At 37.0% G+C, this 21,661-nt stretch overlaps 1 protein-coding gene across 2 annotated transcripts in view; it reads left to right on the forward strand.

Annotated features, from left to right (window-relative positions):
* Positions 1-727: 727 nt before the first annotated feature.
* The window catches only part of LOC106931575 (scavenger receptor cysteine-rich domain-containing protein DMBT1-like), a 29,485-nt gene continuing 8,551 nt past the window's right edge, over positions 728-21,661 (forward strand). Inside the window, exons 1-15 of one of the 2 annotated variants that reach the window (XM_088006908.1) lie at positions 783-1,057; positions 1,183-1,218; positions 1,310-1,621; positions 2,561-2,869; positions 3,147-3,458; positions 3,617-3,925; positions 4,203-4,514; positions 4,673-4,981; positions 6,318-6,602; positions 8,747-9,031; positions 9,202-9,483; positions 13,087-13,380; positions 13,526-13,849; positions 14,954-15,088; positions 15,184-15,597. In XM_088006908.1, the coding sequence (XP_087863034.1) occupies positions 1,009-1,057; positions 1,183-1,218; positions 1,310-1,621; positions 2,561-2,869; positions 3,147-3,458; positions 3,617-3,925; positions 4,203-4,514; positions 4,673-4,981; positions 6,318-6,602; positions 8,747-9,031; positions 9,202-9,483; positions 13,087-13,380; positions 13,526-13,849; positions 14,954-15,088; positions 15,184-15,239 (3,609 nt within the window). In that variant the 5' untranslated portion in view covers positions 783-1,008 and the 3' untranslated portion in view covers positions 15,240-15,597. Of the gene's footprint in view, positions 1,058-1,182; positions 1,219-1,309; positions 1,622-2,560; positions 2,870-3,146; positions 3,459-3,616; positions 3,926-4,202; positions 4,515-4,672; positions 4,982-6,317; positions 6,603-8,746; positions 9,032-9,201; positions 9,484-13,086; positions 13,381-13,525; positions 13,850-14,953; positions 15,089-15,183; positions 15,598-21,661 lie in introns of those variants that run through there. The other variant, XM_088006907.1, reaches the window with a different exon arrangement.

The following is a 21,661-nucleotide window of genomic DNA, read 5'->3' on the forward strand; positions in this document are numbered from 1 at the left end:
CTCATTCCTCGATTACCCTCCCTGTGTATTTAAGTCCACCTGTTGTCCTTGTCTCTTGTCGGATCGTTGTGTGTTCCTTGTGTTGCTGCCCGTTGTTCTGGTCTGTTCGACCATGATTATCGTCTTCATCTCGGTACCCGCGTTCTACTTCACCACCACCAACCACATCGCATGACAGAAAGCAAAACTTCAAGCTCAAGTCATTTTCTCTTCCTCGCTGATGTTTGTTCATGCTCCTCCAAACCATGTTCCTGATGGCTTGGAGGATCAGGTTAGAGCTGCTACATAGGGAAATAATGCAGCTTTTTCAGCCTTTGCTTTTCTGACATATTAACAATTCCAAGAACTGGATTACTGAAAGCCAATATCATCTCTAAAATACAAAAAATCATAACCAGATAATCATTCTCCCTATATAAAAACTCATCATAGCAATTTTTTTGGTTTAAACCATACTTTATGCTTTTATTTTTAATCATCATGTGTAACGGCAGCCTAAACATGTAGGTTCACATAAAAGAGTAACAATTGTTAAAAATATTTTAAAAAGCAACAATAATAATCCTGTCCAACTTGAGCACTGTTAGTTATCAGAAACAGAAATATTGTACTCACAATCTGAGATGTGCAACTCACTTTTTTACGTATTTATGCATGTTTATTGAACATATGGGATACATTGTCCAACAGTGATGTTATTTTAACTGGAGTCTTTCTGTGTCCAGGGACAGATCTACTGGCTGTGATTTCAACTAGTAATTATAAAACAATCTTTTAATGAAATCTTAAAGGCTGCTTCAAAATGAGGCAGGAGGATCAGGTTAATCTACATTCATGACAATGTGGACAGTGTTGCTGTTTAAAGAAGTTTTTTTTTTGTTTTTTTTAGTTGAGTAACATTTTAAAAACCACATATGTGAAGAGGAAGTGTCTCAAGAATGAACTTAGTGCAAAGCCAGATGTGTTTCTGAACACCAGTTGAAGATCACAGTGAAGCTTTATGCAGCTATGTGGAGCAGAAAGCAGGGGAACCTTCAACTCTTTACAGGCTTTATCTGTAAGTTCATATTTTCATTATTATCAATTGTATTGTTTTATCACTTTCATGATATAAACACAAGCAATGTCTTATTTTACATAAATTCTATTAATAAAATAACAGTCCAAGTTTTTATCTTACAGTTACTCTTGTCTTGACCTCATCAGCATTCTCAACAGGTCAGTTTTTCTTTCCTATTTCCATAGTATTTAAAAGTATTTTATTCTTATCAAAACATTAACATAAGAATATTAAATTTTGTTCTTGTAGGTCAGATCAGGTTGGCAGGACGTGGATCAACTCGATGCTCTGGAAGGGTTGAAGTTTACTACAGATATTCCTGGGGAACGGTCTGTGATGATAACTGGGACATAGCTGATGCTGAAGTGGTTTGTAGACAGTTGGGCTGTGGTCCGGCTATCAGTGTAGTTGGTTCTGCTCGCTTTGGTGAAGGATTTGGACAAATCTTGCTTGATGATGTTCAGTGCTCAGGATATGAAAGCTCTCTAACCAGGTGTTCACACAAAGGTTATGGGAGACATGACTGTCGTCACAGTGAGGATGCTGGTGTGATCTGTTCAGGTAAAGGAAAAATGATTTACAAATATTTAAATGTTTGATTTTAAATGCTCAGATCTAGTGAGTGTAGATTTTTGGCTGAAAGCATTTGAACACAAAGTGAAAGGTAGAGCTTATATGTGGTGTGTTCACTGATTCTCATAATCAGCAGATTCCTCTGTGTATCTCTGGATTCAGTGGGTACTGACATTTTCTTGAATACAGTGCTGGGTTTGTATTATTTTTTCAATAGCAGCCACTATGTTTAGTTCTTTATTAGATGATTGTGCTCTGTACCCTGTAACATGTTCAACATAGCAGAATAAATCCATCCATCCATCCATCCATCCATCAATAAATATTGCAGAGTGATTGACTTCTTCATATCTTCCAGATTGATGTGTGTAACACCTGTTGATTCTCCAAAGTTGTGTTGTCATGCACCTGTATGGTATAGCAATCACATTTGTTAATTCTCAGTTAGTCAAATGGATTTAATTAGTATTTCTTAGCTTTTCCATTTTCTCTCCCATTCTATAAAAGCAGCAGTTTAGAACTTGTCTTTCAAACAAAGCTGTTGTGTGTTGATGCCATTTTTATTTATTAAAGGTTGTCACATTAAATCTCTGTTTGATTTATTTACTTTTTTTTATTGAGAGGATAGATTTAAACCAGCTAAGCAGCTGGTACAAAATGCACAACAGAAAGATTGTATAGCAGACTGTGTAACACAGATATAAATTCTATTTGACAAAATCTTTGGCTTGAATATCTGTGTAATTGCCCATGTACTGTGTTTAAATACATGTCAGGGTTAATGGTTTCTGTGCTCCGGATTTGAATAAATCATAACTAAGGTAAAGCAAAGCAGGTTACAAAGAGAAGACACCAATAGTAATGTCTTTAATTTGCTATTTTTCTTTCTAAAGAAAATGATATAGTTTATCTGTTTCTTGTTACCAGATTCTGGGATCAGATTGAATGGATCAACTTCCTGCTCTGGAAGAGTTGAGATCAACCACAGCGGCCAATGGGGAACAGTGTGTGATAACAGCTGGGATCTATCTGATGCTCAGGTGGTCTGCAGACAGTTATCCTGTGGTTCAGCATTAAACGCCACTTCATCAGCAGTTTTTGGTGAAGGAACTGGTCAAATCTGGCTTGATGAAGTGAACTGTACAGGAAGTGAAAGCTCTCTAACTGACTGTCAGCATCCAGGGTTTGGGACACACAAGTGTAAACACAATGAGGACGCTGGTGTGGTCTGTTCAGGTGAGAAAAAACTGAATTAACAAATTTTAAATGTTCACATACGTTAGTCAGCATTGTTTTTGTCTGAAACCATTTAAATACAAAATAAAAGGAGATGCTTATGCATAATGTATTCACTGATCAGAAAATGATTTGAATCACCAATCAGGACTATGTGAAAAACAACTCATTCTCAGGATAGGCCGATTTCTCTTTGTTTCCTATTCCCGTAGTGTACAAAGGTATTTTATTCTAATTAGAACATTAAGATAAATATGGTGAATTTTATTTCTTGAAGGTCCGGTCAGGTTGGCAGGTACTGGATCAACTCGTTGCTCTGGAAGGGTTGAAGTCCTCTTTAGAAATACCTGGGGAACGGTCTGTGATGACGACTGGGGCATAGCTGATGCTGGTGTGGTTTGTAGACAGCTGGGCTGTGGTACAGCACTCAATGCAACGGGCTCTGCATACTTTGGTCAAGGAGATGGACCAATCTGGCTTGATGATGTTCGGTGCTCAGGACATGAAGGATCTCTAACCAGCTGTGGACACAGAGGTCAAGGGACACACAACTGTGGTCATGGTGAGGATGCTGGTGTGATCTGTTCAGGTAAAGAAAAAATGATTTACTGACAGCATTTAAATGTTCAGTTTTAAATGTTCAAACGTATTAGCCAGTTTTCTTTTTGGCTAAAAGCATTTAAACAAAAAGTAAAAGACAGTATTTATGAATGGTGTGTTCACTAATCAGAAAATTATTGTTAACAGACTCTGTTATCAGATTGACTGGATCGACTTCCTGCTCTGGAAGAGTTGAAATCAACCACAACGGCCAATGGGGAACAATCTGTGATGACAACTGGGATCTATCTGATGCTCAGGTGGTCTGCAGACAGTTATCCTGTGGTTCAGCATTAAGTGCCACTTCATCAGTTGCTTTTGGTCTAGGAACTGGTCAAATCTGGCTTGATGAAGTGAACTGTACAGGAAGTGAAAGCTCTCTAACTGACTGTCAGCATCCAGGGTTTGGGACACACAAGTGTAAACACAATGAGGACGCTGGTGTGATCTGTTCAGGTGAGAAAAAACTGAATTAACAAATTTTAAATGTTCACATACGTTAGTCAGCATTGTTTTTGTCTGAAACCATTTAAATACAAAATAAAAGGAGATGCTTATGCATAATGTATTCACTGATCAGAAAATGATTTGAATCACCAATCAGGACTATGTGAAAAACAACTCATTCTCAGGATAGGCCGATTTCTCTTTGTTTCCTATTCCCGTAGTGCACAAAGGTATTTTATTCTAATTAGAACATTAAGATAAATATGGTGAATTTTATTTCTTGAAGGTCCGGTCAGGTTGGCAGGTACTGGATCAACTCGTTGCTCTGGAAGGGTTGAAGTCCTCTTTAGAAATACCTGGGGAACGGTCTGTGATGACGACTGGGGCATAGCTGATGCTGGTGTGGTTTGTAGACAGCTGGGCTGTGGTACAGCACTCAATGCAACGGGCTCTGCATACTTTGGTCAAGGAGATGGACCAATCTGGCTTGATGATGTTCGGTGCTCAGGACATGAAGGCTCTCTAACCAGCTGTGGAAACAGTGGTCAAGGGACACACAACTGTGGTCATGGTGAGGATGCTGGTGTGATCTGTTCAGGTAAAGAAAAAATGATTTACTGACAGCATTTAAATGTTCAGTTTTAAATGTTCAAACGTATTAGCCAGTTTTCTTTTTGGCTAAAAGCATTTAAACAAAAAGTAAAAGACAGTATTTATGAATGGTGTATTCACTAATCAGAAAATTATTGTTAACAGACTCTGTTATCAGATTGACTGGATCGACTTCCTGCTCTGGAAGAGTTGAAATCAACCACAACGGCCAATGGGGAACAATCTGTGATGACAACTGGGATCTATCTGATGCTCAGGTGGTCTGCAGACAGTTATCCTGTGGTTCAGCATTAAGTGCCACTTCATCAGTTGCTTTTGGTCTAGGAACTGGTCAAATCTGGCTTGATGAAGTGAACTGTACAGGAAGTGAAAGCTCTCTAACTGACTGTCAGCATCCAGGGTTTGGGACACACAACTGTGGACACAATGAGGACGCCGGAGTGGTCTGTTCAGGTGAGAAAAGCTTTATATCAATTCTGAAACAAAAAAATAATGCTGAAATAGTCGTAGGTGATGGGAAAACCTTTAGGACTTTGATTCAAAATCAACCAAAAACACATCTGACAAAAAAGACATGCAAGAGTACACAGTCAGTGGATATAACTAACACTGTGTTCGATGTTAGTTGAACACAGTGTTTAACTAACATTGAACACTATATAATGCCGTGTTGCTGAACGGTGCTATGCAAATAAAATTTGATTGATTGATAGTATTTTAGCTAACTCTATTTATATATCTAATTTTAACTTTTATTGAGTGGAGGATGTTACATAGGTCAACATGCTAGTGATAGACAAAAAATGCTATTATTAGTAGTTTAGCTAGCTTTAACATTTAGCTAATTGCATGGAGTATGTTCATGTAGTAGTTCAACATGCTACAGCTAGCCTAGATGCTATTATTGGTATTTTATCTGGCTTTACCATTTTGGCTAATTTTAACTTTTATTTGGGTTTTTCACCCTGCATGGGGTATTTTACTGTAGGTCAACTTGCTAGTGATAGCTTACATGCTATTATTAGTATGTCAGCTAGCTTTGACTTTTTAACTTATTTTACCTTATAAATTGCTTAGCTTTGAAAGCAGTGTATCAATTTTACATCGACTTTAAGTTTTCACTCTTCAACAGTTTTATATATTTTGCAAAGTTTTGCTATGCTCTGCTGCTTCTTACCATGTTTTATATGTCTGCAAGTTTTCTACAATTGAGATCAAATGATTCAGCATTTTTCACCAAAAAGCATACCCTTGATTGAACTCACCTGGTTTCCATGCCATTGATCACCTGTTCATGTATCAGCTCCCTGGTTTTTAGGGTGACCCTATTCCTATTCCTATGGGCAGTTCCTGTCCTCAAGGGGTAGTTTCCTGAAAGTTTGAGATATGTCCTTGATCAAAAACACCTAAATAAAATGTCTGAATAATGTCATTATGCAGATTATTATTTATCAGGACCCTGGTTCTCCAATATCGTATTTTTATTTAATTCATCTATACTGGGATACATCTAAACGCTGCAGGACACTAGCCCTCGAGGACTGGAGTCCCCCATCCATGTCCGAGTGTCTCTGTGGCAGAATTTTCAGACTTTTTTCATGATTAAAACTCTTCATCTAGTGTTCCAGCTAAAAATCAGTCGTCTAGTTCAGATTAAACTGTATTTGTAGGTTCTCGGCATAGATTTGTCTCTCTTGATAACAATCTTTACACAAAATCATTTCTAAAGGTAAATTTTTCAAAGATTTTCAGAAATTAAATCTTATTCTATCTACTTTCTATTTTCCAGCAAATTTTCCAAAGCCCAAGATCTCTATTAGCCCTGCTGCTGTGGTCATCTTGGGTCAACAAGTCAGCATCACTTGTTCTATTGCAGCTGCACCTTTAAGTGGAACATTTATTCTCCAAAAGACTTCAGGATCATTCAGAATGAATCAGTCATCAGATTCCAACTCTGCTTCCTTCAACATCCCTAAAGTGTCTATTGATCATTATGGAGAATTTCAGTGTCAGTATGAGAAAAGGATGTCAAACCAAACACTCTCCTTCCTCAGTAACTCTGTTAATCTTACAGGTAAGACTAAATAAATTGCATACAAAGTGAAACTTCAGCAGTGCAACCAATTGTTTAAAATATATTCTTTATTTGTTTCTAGAACAGAATCAAATAATTCATTAATCTCCCAAAAACTCTGGGGACATTCTGGGGACACCATATCGTTTTACATTTCACAAAATATTATGAGTCTCTAATGAAAGGCTCTGCAACCTTCACCATCCAAATAGACATTTTTACTCTCTGTCTGGGTAAATTAAACTTTTTTAGACTCACCAATGTTGTCTGACTTTTTAAATTAAAGACAACTTATATATTTTGATAAATATGTACTCAAGCAAGTTTATCACTTTTATAGAAATACAATTTCATTGCTATTGTTCGATTTTAAATGAAGAGAAACGTAACACTTTTGACAAAACAAGATGGAAACAATTTATTTCATGAGTCATTGATATTGTTGGAAAGTGATGTAAGAGAAACCCCACAACGTTTCCTACCTAATGCTAAGAAAATTAGATCAAACAATTATTGATTTTAGTTTCATTCTTGCAATTCAATTATTTTAAGGAAACACTAAAATATGCTAAAAACTTCCATTTGTTATTATTATATATATTAAAAACATTAGTTGTTTTTTTTTATCATTTTTACTCAGTTACTCAGAATCAATGTGGGATTTTCAAATTGACACTTGGGGCTCGAGGTTGCATGCTCTTGCTTAATAAACTCTTATTCTGTGTTTCCAAAAAGCTTTTGATTATGTTAACCGATAATTGTTATTTTTTCAGTTATTAAAAGCAGGATTTGATGGAAAATTTTATAATTCTATAAAAGCTGTTTATCATATCAGAATCTTGTGTTCAGGTAAATGATTACAGAACAGGGTGGTTGTTCTAACACCATATCGTGTTAAAGAGATGTTCTGTTTCCCACTCTCTTCACATTATATATAAATGACTTGGTAATGGTAATTAAAGAGGTAAATGTGGGAGTGAGAGTAAGTGAGAGTAGATTATCATCTCTATATTACTGTACAGAGATGATATTTTGCTTATTGCTAAAAGTGGACCACATCTTCAGAAACTGTTCAATTTTGTTACATTTGATGTAACAAAATGTGGTTGAGGATAAATTTGTGATAAAACTGAAGTTATTCATTTCAGAAAACTGAGTCAAGCATTGACAACATTTACATTTTGTTTTGGGCCTACTACTTTGTCCATTACAAAAACCTATAATTATTTGGGATTTACTGTGGATGAATATCTAACATTTGAAGAAGGGACAAAAATCCAATCGGACTCAGCTGGTAGAGAGCTAGGTTCAGTTATAAATACAGTCAAATACGGTTGTGACCTGAGACATAGGATGTATACTGAGTTGTATGGATCTTGTGTTTGCCCAGTATTAGATTCTGGAGCGGGAGTCTGGGGTTACTGTCAACAACCTTACAGTGAAAAAGTTCATTGTAGAGTCCTGCGATATTTCTTTGATGTGCATAGAAATACTATGCTAAGGCCAGACAGATGGAGAAGATATTTGAGAAGGTGGATTTTCAGTACACTTATAGGAATAAATTAAGATGTAATATTCAACATAATTACTTAAGCAGTTTTATTTTGACGTTTATAAAAATTGTGGGCAGTCGATATCTTACATAATCCAAAATTATGCACTTATATTTTAATAAAGGATGCTTATGGTCTTGAGCCATACGTATCATTAAACTTGTCTAAAAAACAAAGTTCAGATCTGGCACTTTGCCTTTGGCTTTGCAGACGGGACGTTTTCATTCAGTCCCAGAGGAAATCCGAAGATGTTTTTTGTGTGATCTGGGTGAAATTGAGAGTGAATTGTTTTATCGTCCCTTGTACTTGACGCTAAGAAATGATTTATTTACTAAAATACTTGATGTTTATCCAGATTTCTTTTATTTAACGGATGAGGATAAAATGTGTTATTTATTTCAGTATTTTTTGTTTCAGTTAGCACAGTTTATTTTGAATGCCTGGCACCTTAGAAAGAGGATACTTTTTGTTTAAAGAATATTTATGTCTTTCTGCTTGTTTGTATGTTTTATTGTGTGTTGTAACCCCTTGTGGACTGGGCACCTGTAAGGGTGTATGACACATAAAATAAAGACTACTACTGTTTTTCAGTGAGACTTCCAAAGCCCAACATCTCTATAAGCCCTGCTGAGGTCATCTGGGGTCAACAACTCAACATCACTTGTTCTGTTGAAGCTTCACCTTTCAGTGGAACATTTATCCTCCAACAGACTTCAAGATCATTTAGAATGACTCAGTCATCAAATTCCTCGTCTGCTACCTTCAGCATATCTAAAGTGACCCTGGATCATGATGGAGAATTCAAATGTCAGTATGAGAAAAGGATGTCAAACCAAACATTGACCTCTGTCTACAGTGACTTTGTTCGTCTTACTGGTAAGATGAATTAATTTATTTGAAAATGCCGTGACAATCAAAAGTGTTTTTTTTTTTTTTCAGTTTTGAGAAAAAAATTCAAGTCAATAAATCCCATCATCCATGGGTCCCTAAAATATCTGGCAATATTCAGGAAAGATCAATTTCAGTAACAAAATACTCTTTTTCAGTGAACCTTCCAAAGCCCAACATCTCTATTAGTCCTGCTGCTGAGGTCACCTGGGGTCAGCAAGTCATCATCACTTGTTCTATTGCAATTACACAATTTAATTTAGGGACATTTACTCTCCAAAAGACTTCAGGCTCATTCAGAATGACTCAGCCATGGTTTTCCAGCTCTGAAACCTTCAACATCCAAAAAGTGACCCTGGATCATGATGGAGAATTCCTGTGTCAGTATCGGTCAAGGCAAAGATTCTCCTCTGTCCGAAGTGACTCTGTTCGTCTTACTGGTAAGATTAAATAACTTGAGTAAACAATGAAATGTCAGAAGTGTAAATATCATTTTTTTCAAATTTTCTCTTGTCATGAGAAAAGCATGTCAGGTTATTGAGTTTAGTCACCCATCTGTGTCCTAAAAATTACAGAAACATTCAGAAAAGCTAAACTTAATTTGAAATCAGCATTTAATGGGTTCCAAGCCCAATTCAGCAAGTCCACCCTGGTCCCGCCCATCAGGGGGCGCCAGATAGAGGGAAAAAGTTAGGACTATTCCAAGGGCCCCTGACCGACAGGGGCCCCTCCCACAAATTATTATTTTATTTTTTCTTATAGAAATAGAATAAAATTGGGGGCCCTGTCAATTACAAAATTAATCATATAGTGTTTTTAAAATTGTTTTATCCATATTTGGACTGAACATCGACCTGGATCTGCATGAAATGGTTTGTTCCTCTTAGGGCACTTGACCATTTTCAGGAGCAGTCAGTAGAAGACCAGAACAACTGTGGCAGTTACTGTGATGCCCAGAAAAATTATAGTCAGGCTTTCAAAGAGAGAGAGAGAGAAAAGACAGGAGAGTCAATTTATAGTCCAGTTTTTCAGCAAGAGAGGTGAGTAGACTGTCCACCAATTGATTATAGCTTAGCTACCAACTACTGTTTGCCTCCATTTCACTACCATTTAATGAATTAAGGGGAAAAAAACAACATATTTATATATTTAACTTGTCCCTGTACCTTTTACCACACATATGTTAGGGCAGCAGCTCTAACATATCCCATAACCCTTGTTCCAGTGAAAAAAGTGAGCAACACTGTGTTCAATGACAAGTTAGATCCTTTCAGGAAATCTATGTGGATTTTATTTTTCCTGTCTCTCTGCTCCTCTTACAGTTACATAACAAAAACAATTTATTTATTACTAACAGAAATTCAAACAATCTTGATAAAATCTTCCATTAGCACACTTAGCTGTGAGTGAATGAGGTTGATTGACAGCGCTAAGACCGTCCTCCTCTTTCTGACTGGTTGTTTTGTTGCATTTCTTTAGCCAGCAGTAGCAGCTCAGGGAGGAGATGGAAGAGATTGATCTTTTCACTGATTATCTGTTTCATAGTAAACTGTCAAGACATCATGACAGCTTTAACAAATGTGGAAAAAACATATTTTTTTATTAAAGTTATATTCTGCAACTTGAACAAAATGCAACAACATTGCATTTTCTGAGAAGTCTGGATTGCCTCATTGCCTGTGTCACAGGCATTTTAGAGAGACATTTCATAAAGCTAAAACTAATAATAAAAAATATTAAGAAACCTGTTTGGATGCAGTATGTGGACTGTTTCATGTAAAATTCACTAGTAGTAAATATTGTGCTAGTATCAGTAGTGGACCAAAGAAAGCAAGCCAGTTGCAAGCCTTAAAATTGTGATGCTTTTGATGGCTCATAGTCTCAAGAAACTGTAACCGCAGCTGGGAAAGGGGGGCCCAATTTAATTTTTTGTCATGGGGCCCAAGACTCCTGGCATCGCCCCTGCCAAACTTCTCCCCTAGTCCTGTCAGCCCGTTGTTGCCTAGTCTCTTCACACATCGACCAAGTTGGGAATCTGTAGGTTACTGCTCATTTGGTTAAGCCGTTGCCATTACAGTGAATTTAGTCTATGTATGCTAGTGTATAACCAAGTCCACTTTGCCTCTCCCCTCCCTAGACTCTCCTGCCCCCATCCAAACCATGTGGTCTTACTGGGTCTCATGGCAGGTTGACCAAGAGTTGTGATAATGCTTACTCCTTCATGGTTTTGCAGTAAAACAGATTTTGCCTCTGGGAAGAACTGAAATTCTTTTTTTTTTTATAGGCATACCTCATCATAATATTCCAATTTCTACCTCTGGAACAAAACACACCCAATCCAGTGCCCTTGGATCGAAGAGTTTTTTGATAAAAATAAATAAATAAATAAATCATCTTTTTTTTTCTTAAAAGTAAAAAAAACAAACAAACAATAAAACAACAAGAACAACAAAAAACATATAAAATGTATAGTTTGTTATAAAAATCCCCAAAAAATATTCACTGATGACTGGGTCTGTAACTGGAATAGCATAAACATATGTCCATGTCCCTAGATCATTTTTTAAATTAAAAATACTTATCTACCATTTAAAAGCCCAAATAACAATAGTTGTACTTTGAAATGATAAAAATCCATTTGTAATCAATTTTCCATCAAAATATTCTAAAAATGTTTGCAGATGTCCTTGTTTACTAAAAGAACACTATGAATCATGTCTCATTTGCACATACTGTATGTAAAATTTGGAATAAAAATAAATGGTTACCTATACTTTTAACAATTCTGATCTAAATGCACAAAAACAAAAGTAAAAAATTCAGAAATCATTAAAACATTACCAAATTATTCCCAGATTATCAGGTCTACATGTAGAATAGTATGAGTGTTTTAATAGATTAGTACATTCAATGGTTTTTCAAAGAAAAGAAAAGTTCATGGCTGTTTTAAAAATAAAGACCCACATTAATAAATTATTCAAAAACACAACCTACGGTGTTGGATTTTTGACCAAGACTGTATAAAACTGAACACATTGTGACAAAGTCTCATCCCCTCTTTTTCACCATTCAAGTTTCTATTGCCATTTTTCAAATAAAACATACATGAACAATTCACATCCAACATTATAAAAAAATAAAGTAAAACTTTTGATTGGGAGCTATTCTTTTATTAGATCTTTTATCCTCTCTAGTTTTTCCAAGTTCTTTCTGTATTTTTTGTCGCTGTCTTTAGGTTTGAACAGTGCCCATTTCTCCCACTTTTTTCTATTTGTGTTTGATGGGGTCTCAGGAGATATGTCGATTTTTCCATGATGTAAAGTTCTTCTATCATCTCAATCCACTGTTCGTAACAAGAGGTTCCTTTCTCAATTTCCTCCTAATAGCTTTCTTAGTAGCAATTAACATGATCTTAATCAGATACCTATCCTTTGCTCTTACGTTTTCTTTGATATTGTTATAATTACACAGAAGTAGTATTTTGCTGCTCACAGGAATATCATATCACAGAATCTTCTTCACAGCTGGCGAACAGCCATGCCTTGCATTGGCTTCTCTGGGCTTGGAACTCTAATTATATGAAATGTTACAAAAATCTAAGGCAGGGGTTTGTCTACAAGAAACCCCTGCCTTGTAGACAAACAAGGCAGGGGTTGTTTGTCTACAACCCCTGTAGACAGGGGTTGTAGACAATATTCAATGCAATATTCAATATTGCATTGAATATTGTATTCAATGCAATACTGTGCATTGAAGTCAAATGTTTCTCCCCTTATGGTTTTCTTTGTTTTTACTGCATGACCATTAACTCTCCAAACTCTCCATACAGAGCATTCCCTGAATTCATTCAAGCCAGCAAGTTCTTATCTCTGTCCCCTTTGCGTTCATAAAGCAGGACACAAAAGGGACAGGGCACTGTCTCCACCAGGCTGTCTGACCACAAAAAATAAATAGATGAACTGACAGGAAGAGATTATTATTTTCAGTGTCATTCAGTTGTGGAAATGAATACAATTTAATTCTCACAACTTACTGTTTTTCAGTGAACCTTCCAAAGCCCAACATCTCCATAAGCTCTGCTGAGGTCACCTGGGGTCAACAAGTCAGCATCACTTGTTCAATGGCCGCAACAACTTTCACCTCTTTAAGTGGAACATTTATCCTCCAACAGACTTCAGGATCATTTAGAATGACTCAGTCATCATATTCCTCCTCTGCTACCTTCAACATCCCTAAAGTGACCCTGGATCATGATGGAGAATTCAAGTGTCAGTTTGAGAAAAGGATGTTAAGTAAAACATTCACCTCCCTCCTCAGTAACTCTGTTCGTCTCAATGGTAAGATTAAATAAATTGTGTAAATAGTGAATATTTAGTGATATAAATATTTACAGAAAATCCATAATTCATCGTCTCAATTGGCCATGCCCTTATATGGAATAATATTATTCTATTTCCATGTCCATGTCTTTTTTTTTCACAGTGAGTCTAGAAAGACCCAACATTTCCCTGACATCACCAAATGCAGGGTTGGTCTGGGGTGCAGGAGGAGCAGAGGTTACCAAGGGTTACGGCTTCTCCTTCACTTGCTCCATTAACCCCAGATATCCTCAGGGAGATTTCTCTCTCATCTTCTCTGGGTCAAACATCAGAGAAACCAGGCCAGCAGTCAAAAACTCAGCCTCCTTTAACTTCCCAACTTCTGAGTTTGAACACCAGGGCAGCTACAGTTGTGTGTATGAGGTTACCATGACTACACAGAGGTTCAGTTCTGCTCAGACAGAACCAATTAGTCTGGTTCTTAAAGGTAAGTAACAATATAATTTATGAAAAGTAAATTTAAATCTAAAAAACAAAATGAGTAAAATTGCATACTGTGTAAAATTACATAGTGTGTTGGGGTGCTGTGGTGGCGCAGGGGTTAAGCACAACCCACATATAGCCTTAATCTTCAACATGGCTGTCGCAGGTTAGATTCCCGGGCTGTCTTCGATCCTCCCACATTACCCACTTTCCTGTCAATTCACTATCAAATAAAGGCCACCAGAGCCAATAAAACATTTAAAAACAAAATGACATACTGTGCATTCCTGTTCTCTGTCAAAACTAATACATTAGTAGGTAAACATGCCAAACCAGAAAAAATACAAAACTCTGTTTTCAAATGATGATTTCAATTATAAAAAGAAAAATACAAACCATGTATCCACCTTGTAAAAAGAAGTAATTCCTCCCACAATCTAAGAACTGGTTGTGTCATGAAATTTGGAACTTTGGTCTTGTGTTTTTCTTTATTTGAAGTTTTGTCAGTCTTTTCGAATTCCATTTTTTCTTTCAAGTTAAGATTCCTTACAACTTATTCCAGTAGTTGCAGGGTTTCCCCCAGAAAAAATTGCTAAGCCCGGTGGTCGGGGCACCGAAGCGGTTCAACAGTGTCCTACTGTGTTTTTGTAAAAGATATTAATGGTTGACAGGAAATGTAAAAATATTACTGGGTAATTATATGTTAAGGGAAAACATCGCTGGTGAAATGCTATTTAAACTCACAACTAGTCTTAAAATCATAAAATCAAAAAATACAATTAAAATGAATCAATTATCAATTATTTGGACTTCTGTTTAATCCAAATTCAATAAGGCCCTCCAGGGCTTCAGGGGCCCCATATTTTAACACAGTGTTTTAACAAGGAAGGTGGTGCAGGTTGGTTTGACTAGCTTTTTCTAAAGTGAATCATTGTTTGAAAACTACTTTTACTCAAGTTATCATTGTTTTGATATGAAAATGTATTGCATAGAGAACAGATAAGCAGCTCAGCAGATTATCAGATCATTTCAGTAGAACATGTCTGGTTTTAGGAGTTGGAATGTTAGAACAATAAAACACATTTTGACCAAGTATTTTCTCTTCTAGCCTCTTCACAGCTGCTGGTTTCCTCAGTCTCCATTGGAATCCTGCTGCTGGTCCTGCTGGTGTCTCTAGCAGTCTGCCTGGGCTGCAGGAGGAAACTTTGCTCTAAACGGCTCATACCATCTGACCAAAACCAAAGTCTGTATTCAAGAGATACAAGCTCAGGCATTAATAATTAACCAATTGCTATTCTGCAGTTTATTCATAAGTTCTTTTGTTTCCCTTTGTTTCAGTATCTTTCCAGCACTTAATCACACAAGACCACGAGAATGATTATGATGACTATTAAAACTATTGATGTCAAGCAGACCCTAATCCAACACGATTCAGTGGTGTGGAGGATAACTGAGAAGCAGAACAAAGATCTAAAGACGATGAAGAAAGCATGGAGGATGAAGACAAACACTATGTGAATGTTGATATGAATTATAAAAGAGCTATTTAGTTAAAAAAAATTAGACAATTTAAGACAGAGGACATGTTTGGTCTGCAGTGAAGTACGTTATAGCATGTTTACCTATGTGTTTGCAGAGAAGGCCTGCAAGGCCTAAACACTGTCAGAATCGCTAACATACATCTATAACCTAAAATATGATTTTAGGTTGTAGATCTATTTGTATGATTAAATTTTAGTAATTCACATCCAATAGTCTATTGTCATTTTTATAACGTTTCTCTTGGCTATATATTTGGTAATATTCATATTTTATATAAATACTAACATTTTAATATTAATATGAATATTTTAAATGCACAATGACAGGAGCAGACTGACTGAGCTCTCCATACTAGTCCATTAGAAGCAAATAGGTTTTGTCCTCTGCCATGATTTGTCTGGAAGATCTTGTGAGCACTAAAGTGACTCTCATGTCGATTCTTTCTTTACGGACTTTCAGCATTCGAGAGCAAAGTCTCTGATCTGATTGCTTAAACCCGGCCACCACATTGTCTGACTGACATGTTCGCTGCATTTAACCTATCTTGGAGACATTGGAAATCTTTTCCAAAACTGAATTTCTTAAGCAAGCAGGAATAACTTAAAGCTTTAACCTCTCAGTATTACACTCAGGACATCTCTATCAGGCCAGCAGCGCTTCACTGCTCCCTGAAACTGGTTCCGATCTGGCCAGCCTTCCACGCTGGACCTCACTTGAGAGGTGATGTGTACAGCATGTATTTTCTGCTTGTAGGGAGACCTTATAGTAGAGATTCTACATAAATACTAGTGTTTTCCAAAAGATCCGTGTTTGTGTGGAAAAAAAATATATTATTTTTTCAACTTTTAAAATGTATTGATATACTCCACCTACTTGTGTGTATTTCATTTTGTTCATATCTTTTACCATTTCCATTAAATCCCTCTTCAACTTCATGGCTGCATTATGCTCATAATTCATCTTTGGAATGGTTTGCAATGACAGAATTCTGCTACTGCTGAGAGTGTGCCACTCAATTTTCACTCAATCAATCAATCAAGTTCATTTGCATAGCACATTTCAGCAAAGTTCAGTTTATGATGTAAACACTTCAAATGTTCTGTAGCCTCACCAGATGACTGAGGGATGAAGAGGAGCGGATGTCTGGTTCTTTAGGTTCTGACGGGTCTGCAGTGTTCCTCTCTTGATCCATTCTGTCTGATATCATGCAGCAGCACACTGCGCCACGATGGACACATTTTTTAAATAATTCCCTGTTTAGCCTGGAATCAGACATTGTTCAGCCTGGAATGTGCGTCTCTCCACTCACGTCTGTACCATAGTGAAAAATATATATACTTTAGTATATTTCAAACATACTTACATTTGTGTAAGTACATTTTAAAATAATCCACCTCTGAGTATTAACAAAAGACATTTATTTAGCATAATTTCTTCTGTACCCCATACCATCTAGAACCGCCCCTGGGCTGCAGGTCTTTGTCATTAATAATACATTAAATGACCACTGAACACTAAATTAATAAAAGATGTCAACATTTCCTAATAAAACAAACAGAAAGCCCTAACAAACCTTTTTCAAGTAGGAAGTTTATGTATTTACTGTTAATCTCTTAGTATGATTTTTTCCCTAAATGACCATTTATATTATTTTGGCTGATATCATCATACATTAAATAAGCAAATAATCAACTCGTAACAGTCGACTAAAAGCACAATAAGAAACCTGATCAATAATAAAATGCTCTGTACTATTTCAGCCTCAGGAGATGATTGAGGGATGAAGAGATGCTGATTTCTGGTTCTTTAGGTTCTGACAGGTCTGCAGTTCCATTCTGTCCATCATACACCAGCACACCACGCCACGATGGATAATTTTTTGTTTGTTTGTTTTAAATGCCTGTATTCATCCTCACTAACATGTTCAGCCTTTGATTTGAGTCTTCCCTCTCCCGTCTGTATCTTTACGAGAGGTTTTGGTTCTACTGGGGACATGTCCACGCCTACGTTCTAAGAACGGTGGAGCATCGGGTCAAGGACGTTTTAAAAAGACACGGGTTGGTAGCAGCTCATCGCAGCTGCATAGTGTCCGTCTCTAGGCAACTACAATAGCGTCGGGCCGTAGTTTTCTTTGGGGTCCTTTTTACATCCCGCCACAACAATTTATCTGACCTTAATGTATCCTGTGTTTTATTTTGGTCATTATTGTTATAATTAGTGTTGACATGTGTGTGATAGGCGTGTGTATCGGATATTTATAGAAATACGGAACAAATTGCGTCCCGTATCAGTTCAATACGGGACGCAACATTTAACAGCCAAATACGGGACGATTCCGTATTTTAAGGGACGGGTGGCAACCCTAACCGTCGCACAGCCGACCTGCAGAAAATCGACAAAGCTCATTCCAAACTGGGACAGAACAGTCAACTCCTTGTTTAGTTAGCAGTTCAAGGTCTCCCTCTCCTGTTTTAATCTATGTTTGGTTGGCAGCAACTTCAGTCTGTCTCAAGGACAGAGGGAGAAATTGCTGATGTTGCATTCTGGATGTCACCAAATAAAGAAACTGAAACCATTTTTATTTGCTTTTCAATAAATTCAACCAAATTTGAAACCAAGGACTGATTTTGGAAGCTCCCCATATGTCATAAGCAAAGGCTCTTCATTTCTCTCTCATTTCAATGGCAATTTACATAAAATTATTTTCATGCTTATTGAGATGTCTAATCCTTGCACATATAATGTTTCCATAACATTATGACATTCACACATGAAAAGAGAATACACTTAAAATGTCTGAATTGCTGAATTGCAATGGAAGTCCAGACTAAAGCCTTTTCAATGAAAGCAGCTATGATGTTTCATCCAAAGTGTTCATTGAACAACTGTTTTGCTTTTACACAGCCTTGACCTGCAGCTACATGTCAGCACTGTGCACCAAGTCTCTTGGTCATTCAAATAGTACAGGCAGTCACCTATGTTACTTTTTTTTTATCAACTCCTTGTTTAAACATTCCGATGAAGGAGATGCACTGAAGAGGGTTTTGTCTTTGCAAAATACCAAACATATTCTCAGAGTTTTTTTCCCACTGTGTTATGAACTAAACTATGTGGCAAAAGATCCAGATGTTGTGTATTATCTATTTGTGCTTATGGAGCCAGACCTTGTAAATCTGGTGGAGATAGTACATTGCTTGATGGTACAGTTTGTCATAAGGTGTGAGGTTGTTGGTGGTGAGGAGAGACGCTGAGACCCAGGTTATGGTGATGATGAAGGTTTAATGATGAATAAGCACCCAAACAGTCCAAGGCAGGCAGCACGGCAGGAACAAGCACGCAGCTAAATACCGGTAGCAACTGTCAAACGGACTAGACAGAACAAACACAAACCACAATACATACAACGAGGATCCGACAAGGAACACAGACAACAGGTGGGTTTAAATACACACGGGGTAATTAAGGGAATGAGACACACCTGGGGAGCAATCAACGGGGAGGACAGGACAGAGACTCACAGGGAAACAGGACTGAACACAGAAAACTCAAAAATAAACACACAAAAACACGGATCTTGACACAGTTCATACTTTGGTCTGTAATATTTGCTCTGCAGGTCTGAATACTTTGGCTGGTTTACTGAGTTGAAATGAAACTGCTACCTTCCTGCTTTCCTTTTCCTGATGCACCATTTAAAATGTTTCATTTGATTGATAGGATTTGATGATACTTTAGATATACTTTGAAACTCAGAAACTTGCAGAACTGCTAAATTTGCAGAAGTTGCAGAAAGCATGAGGTCAAGCTCTCTCTTCCTCCTTGATGTTTGTTCATGCTCCTCGACGCATGCTTCTCTTTAAGAGCTGATCTAAAACACAGCTTCTTCTGCTTTTGCTTTTTTGCTGAGGAAGTTGTGCTTTTGCTACTCCTTGAACATTAAGTTGTGTGAATCTTATCAAGCATGTTTGAGACACTGTCTTCTAGGTTAACACCATTACAGCATTCACACTCTAGAGTTCCTTGAGCCAGTGCAAGACACTGCATGGAAGGCACTTATTATTCCACATCTAATAAGTGGTCTGTATTTATTCTTCCGTCTTTTTTAATGCAACCTGATCCATAGAATACTCCCCTCAATATATGTACCAAAAATGTGCGGCTCGATCTCTAGATGGGTACAAATACTGGCCTGGGGTGTTTCATGCATACATTGGTTCCTTTTAGGTACTGAAGCTTCCTCCACTGGTTGGAAAACATGACAGGTAGATTTTCAGTCCCTCTAAATTTCCCTCAGGTACTGTGTGAGGTTGTTTGTCTTGTGTGTTTAAAGCCCACTTCAATGCTACCACATCTGCTGAGGCTGTGATTTCAGTTTTAAAACAAATTTTCCATGACATTTTAAAGGCTCCTCTGAAGTGCGGTGTATCAGGTTAATCTGCTTTCATGACAACATGGACAGTGTTGCTGTTTAAAGAAGGTTTTTTTTCTGAGTTGAGTAACATTTTAAAAACCGCATATGTGAAGAGGAAGTGTCTCAGGAATGAACTTAGTGCGAAGCCAGATGTGTTTCTGAACACCAGTTGAAGATCACAGTGAAGCTTTATGCAGCTATGTGGAACAGAAAGCAGGGGAACCTTCAACTCTTTACAGGCTTTATCTGTAAGTTCAAATTTTCATTTTTTATTTTTTTTTACAATATTTGCTGTGTTTTGTAACTTTCCTGATATACAGATAAGAAATGTTATATTTTGAACGAACTGTTTACTATTTATTAACAAAATAATAGTCCAAATGTTTATCTTACAGTTACCTTTGTTTTGACCTCATCAGCATTCTCAACAGGTTAGTTAATCTTTTCTTTCAGATTCCCATAGTATATAGAAGTGTTATATTATCAGAACATCAACATAAATATATTAAATTTTGTTCTTATAGGTCAGATCAGGTTGGCAGGACGTGGATCAACTCGTTGCTCTGGAAGGGTTGAAGTTTACTACAGATATTCCTGGGGAACGGTCTGTGATGATAACTGGGACATAGCTGATGCTAAAGTGGTTTGTAGACAGCTGGACTGTGGTCCGGCTATCAGTGCAGTTGGTTTTGCTCACTTTGGTGAAGGATTTGGACAAATCTGGCTTCATGGTGTTCAGTGCTCAGGATATGAAAGCTCTCTAATCAGCTGTTCACACAGAAGTTATGGGAGACATAACTGTCGTCACAGTGGGGATGCTGGTGTGATCTGTTCAGGTAAAGGAAAAATGATTTACAAATATTTAAATGTTTGATTTTAAATGTTCAGACATTTTAGTCAGTGTAGATTTTTGGCTGAAAGCATTTAAACAGAAATTGAAAGGTAGAGCTTGTGTATTATGTGTTCACTGATCAGAATATGATTCCCATGATTTATAACACAGTTACTTCTTTTGCCAACAAGATGTAGCCTATGCATTAGATCCAGAACACAAAGTATCTGAAGTGCCAGGATCTAAAAATATCTGATTTGCATGATTATGTTTAGTAGACTTTATCTACATTGAAGCTTTTTCTTTTCTGACCATAAATCTTTCTAGGAGGCATATTTCTTTGAAAAACATATTCTCTAGAGGACCAACCACCTGCGTCTCTGTTGTCAATGTACAGAATCATGGGGTGACTTTGAATCCATGTCCCATAATTCAAATGTTTAGCTCCATCTTTACCGATATTTCTTCTGCTTAAACTGAGTCCACTAATGTGTGTCGTTCACTTCAGGAGACACAAGACGGCTTTACTGAAGGGCTAAGGCTTGTGGTGTTGCTCAACTTTCCCAACTTGTAGTTTGTTCATCCCTCTATATTTCTTGCTGTGCAGGAACAACTAAGTAACAATAAAATACACGTCCTCAGATATGTTACAATACTAGTCACATTAATATTCTTGAAAGTCCATAGTTCATTTTTCATTTTAGATCTGGGTTTACACAACTACATTCTTATCCCTTCACCCAATTCTCTATTAAACACCAGTTAGCCTCTATGCAATACAACAGCATTTAAATGTTCACTTTTTAATGGCCAGTATACTTTTGTCTGAAAGCAACTAAACACAAAATGAAAGGTATTCTTATGTGTGATGTATTAGCTGATCAGAAAATGACTGAGTCTCCAATCAATGCTACAACCCCTGGCAAAAAGTATGGAATCACCAGTCTTGGATGAGCAGTCATTCAGACATTTCATGCTGTAAAACAAACTCGGATCAAAAACATGATACAATATTAAGGTCATTCCAAAGT

The sequence above is a fragment of the Poecilia mexicana genome, unplaced genomic scaffold (assembly GCF_051168715.1).
Source record: "Poecilia mexicana isolate PSO_F unplaced genomic scaffold, ASM5116871v1 scaffold_7, whole genome shotgun sequence".
In the NCBI taxonomy this organism is placed as follows: Eukaryota; Metazoa; Chordata; class Actinopteri; order Cyprinodontiformes; family Poeciliidae; genus Poecilia; species Poecilia mexicana.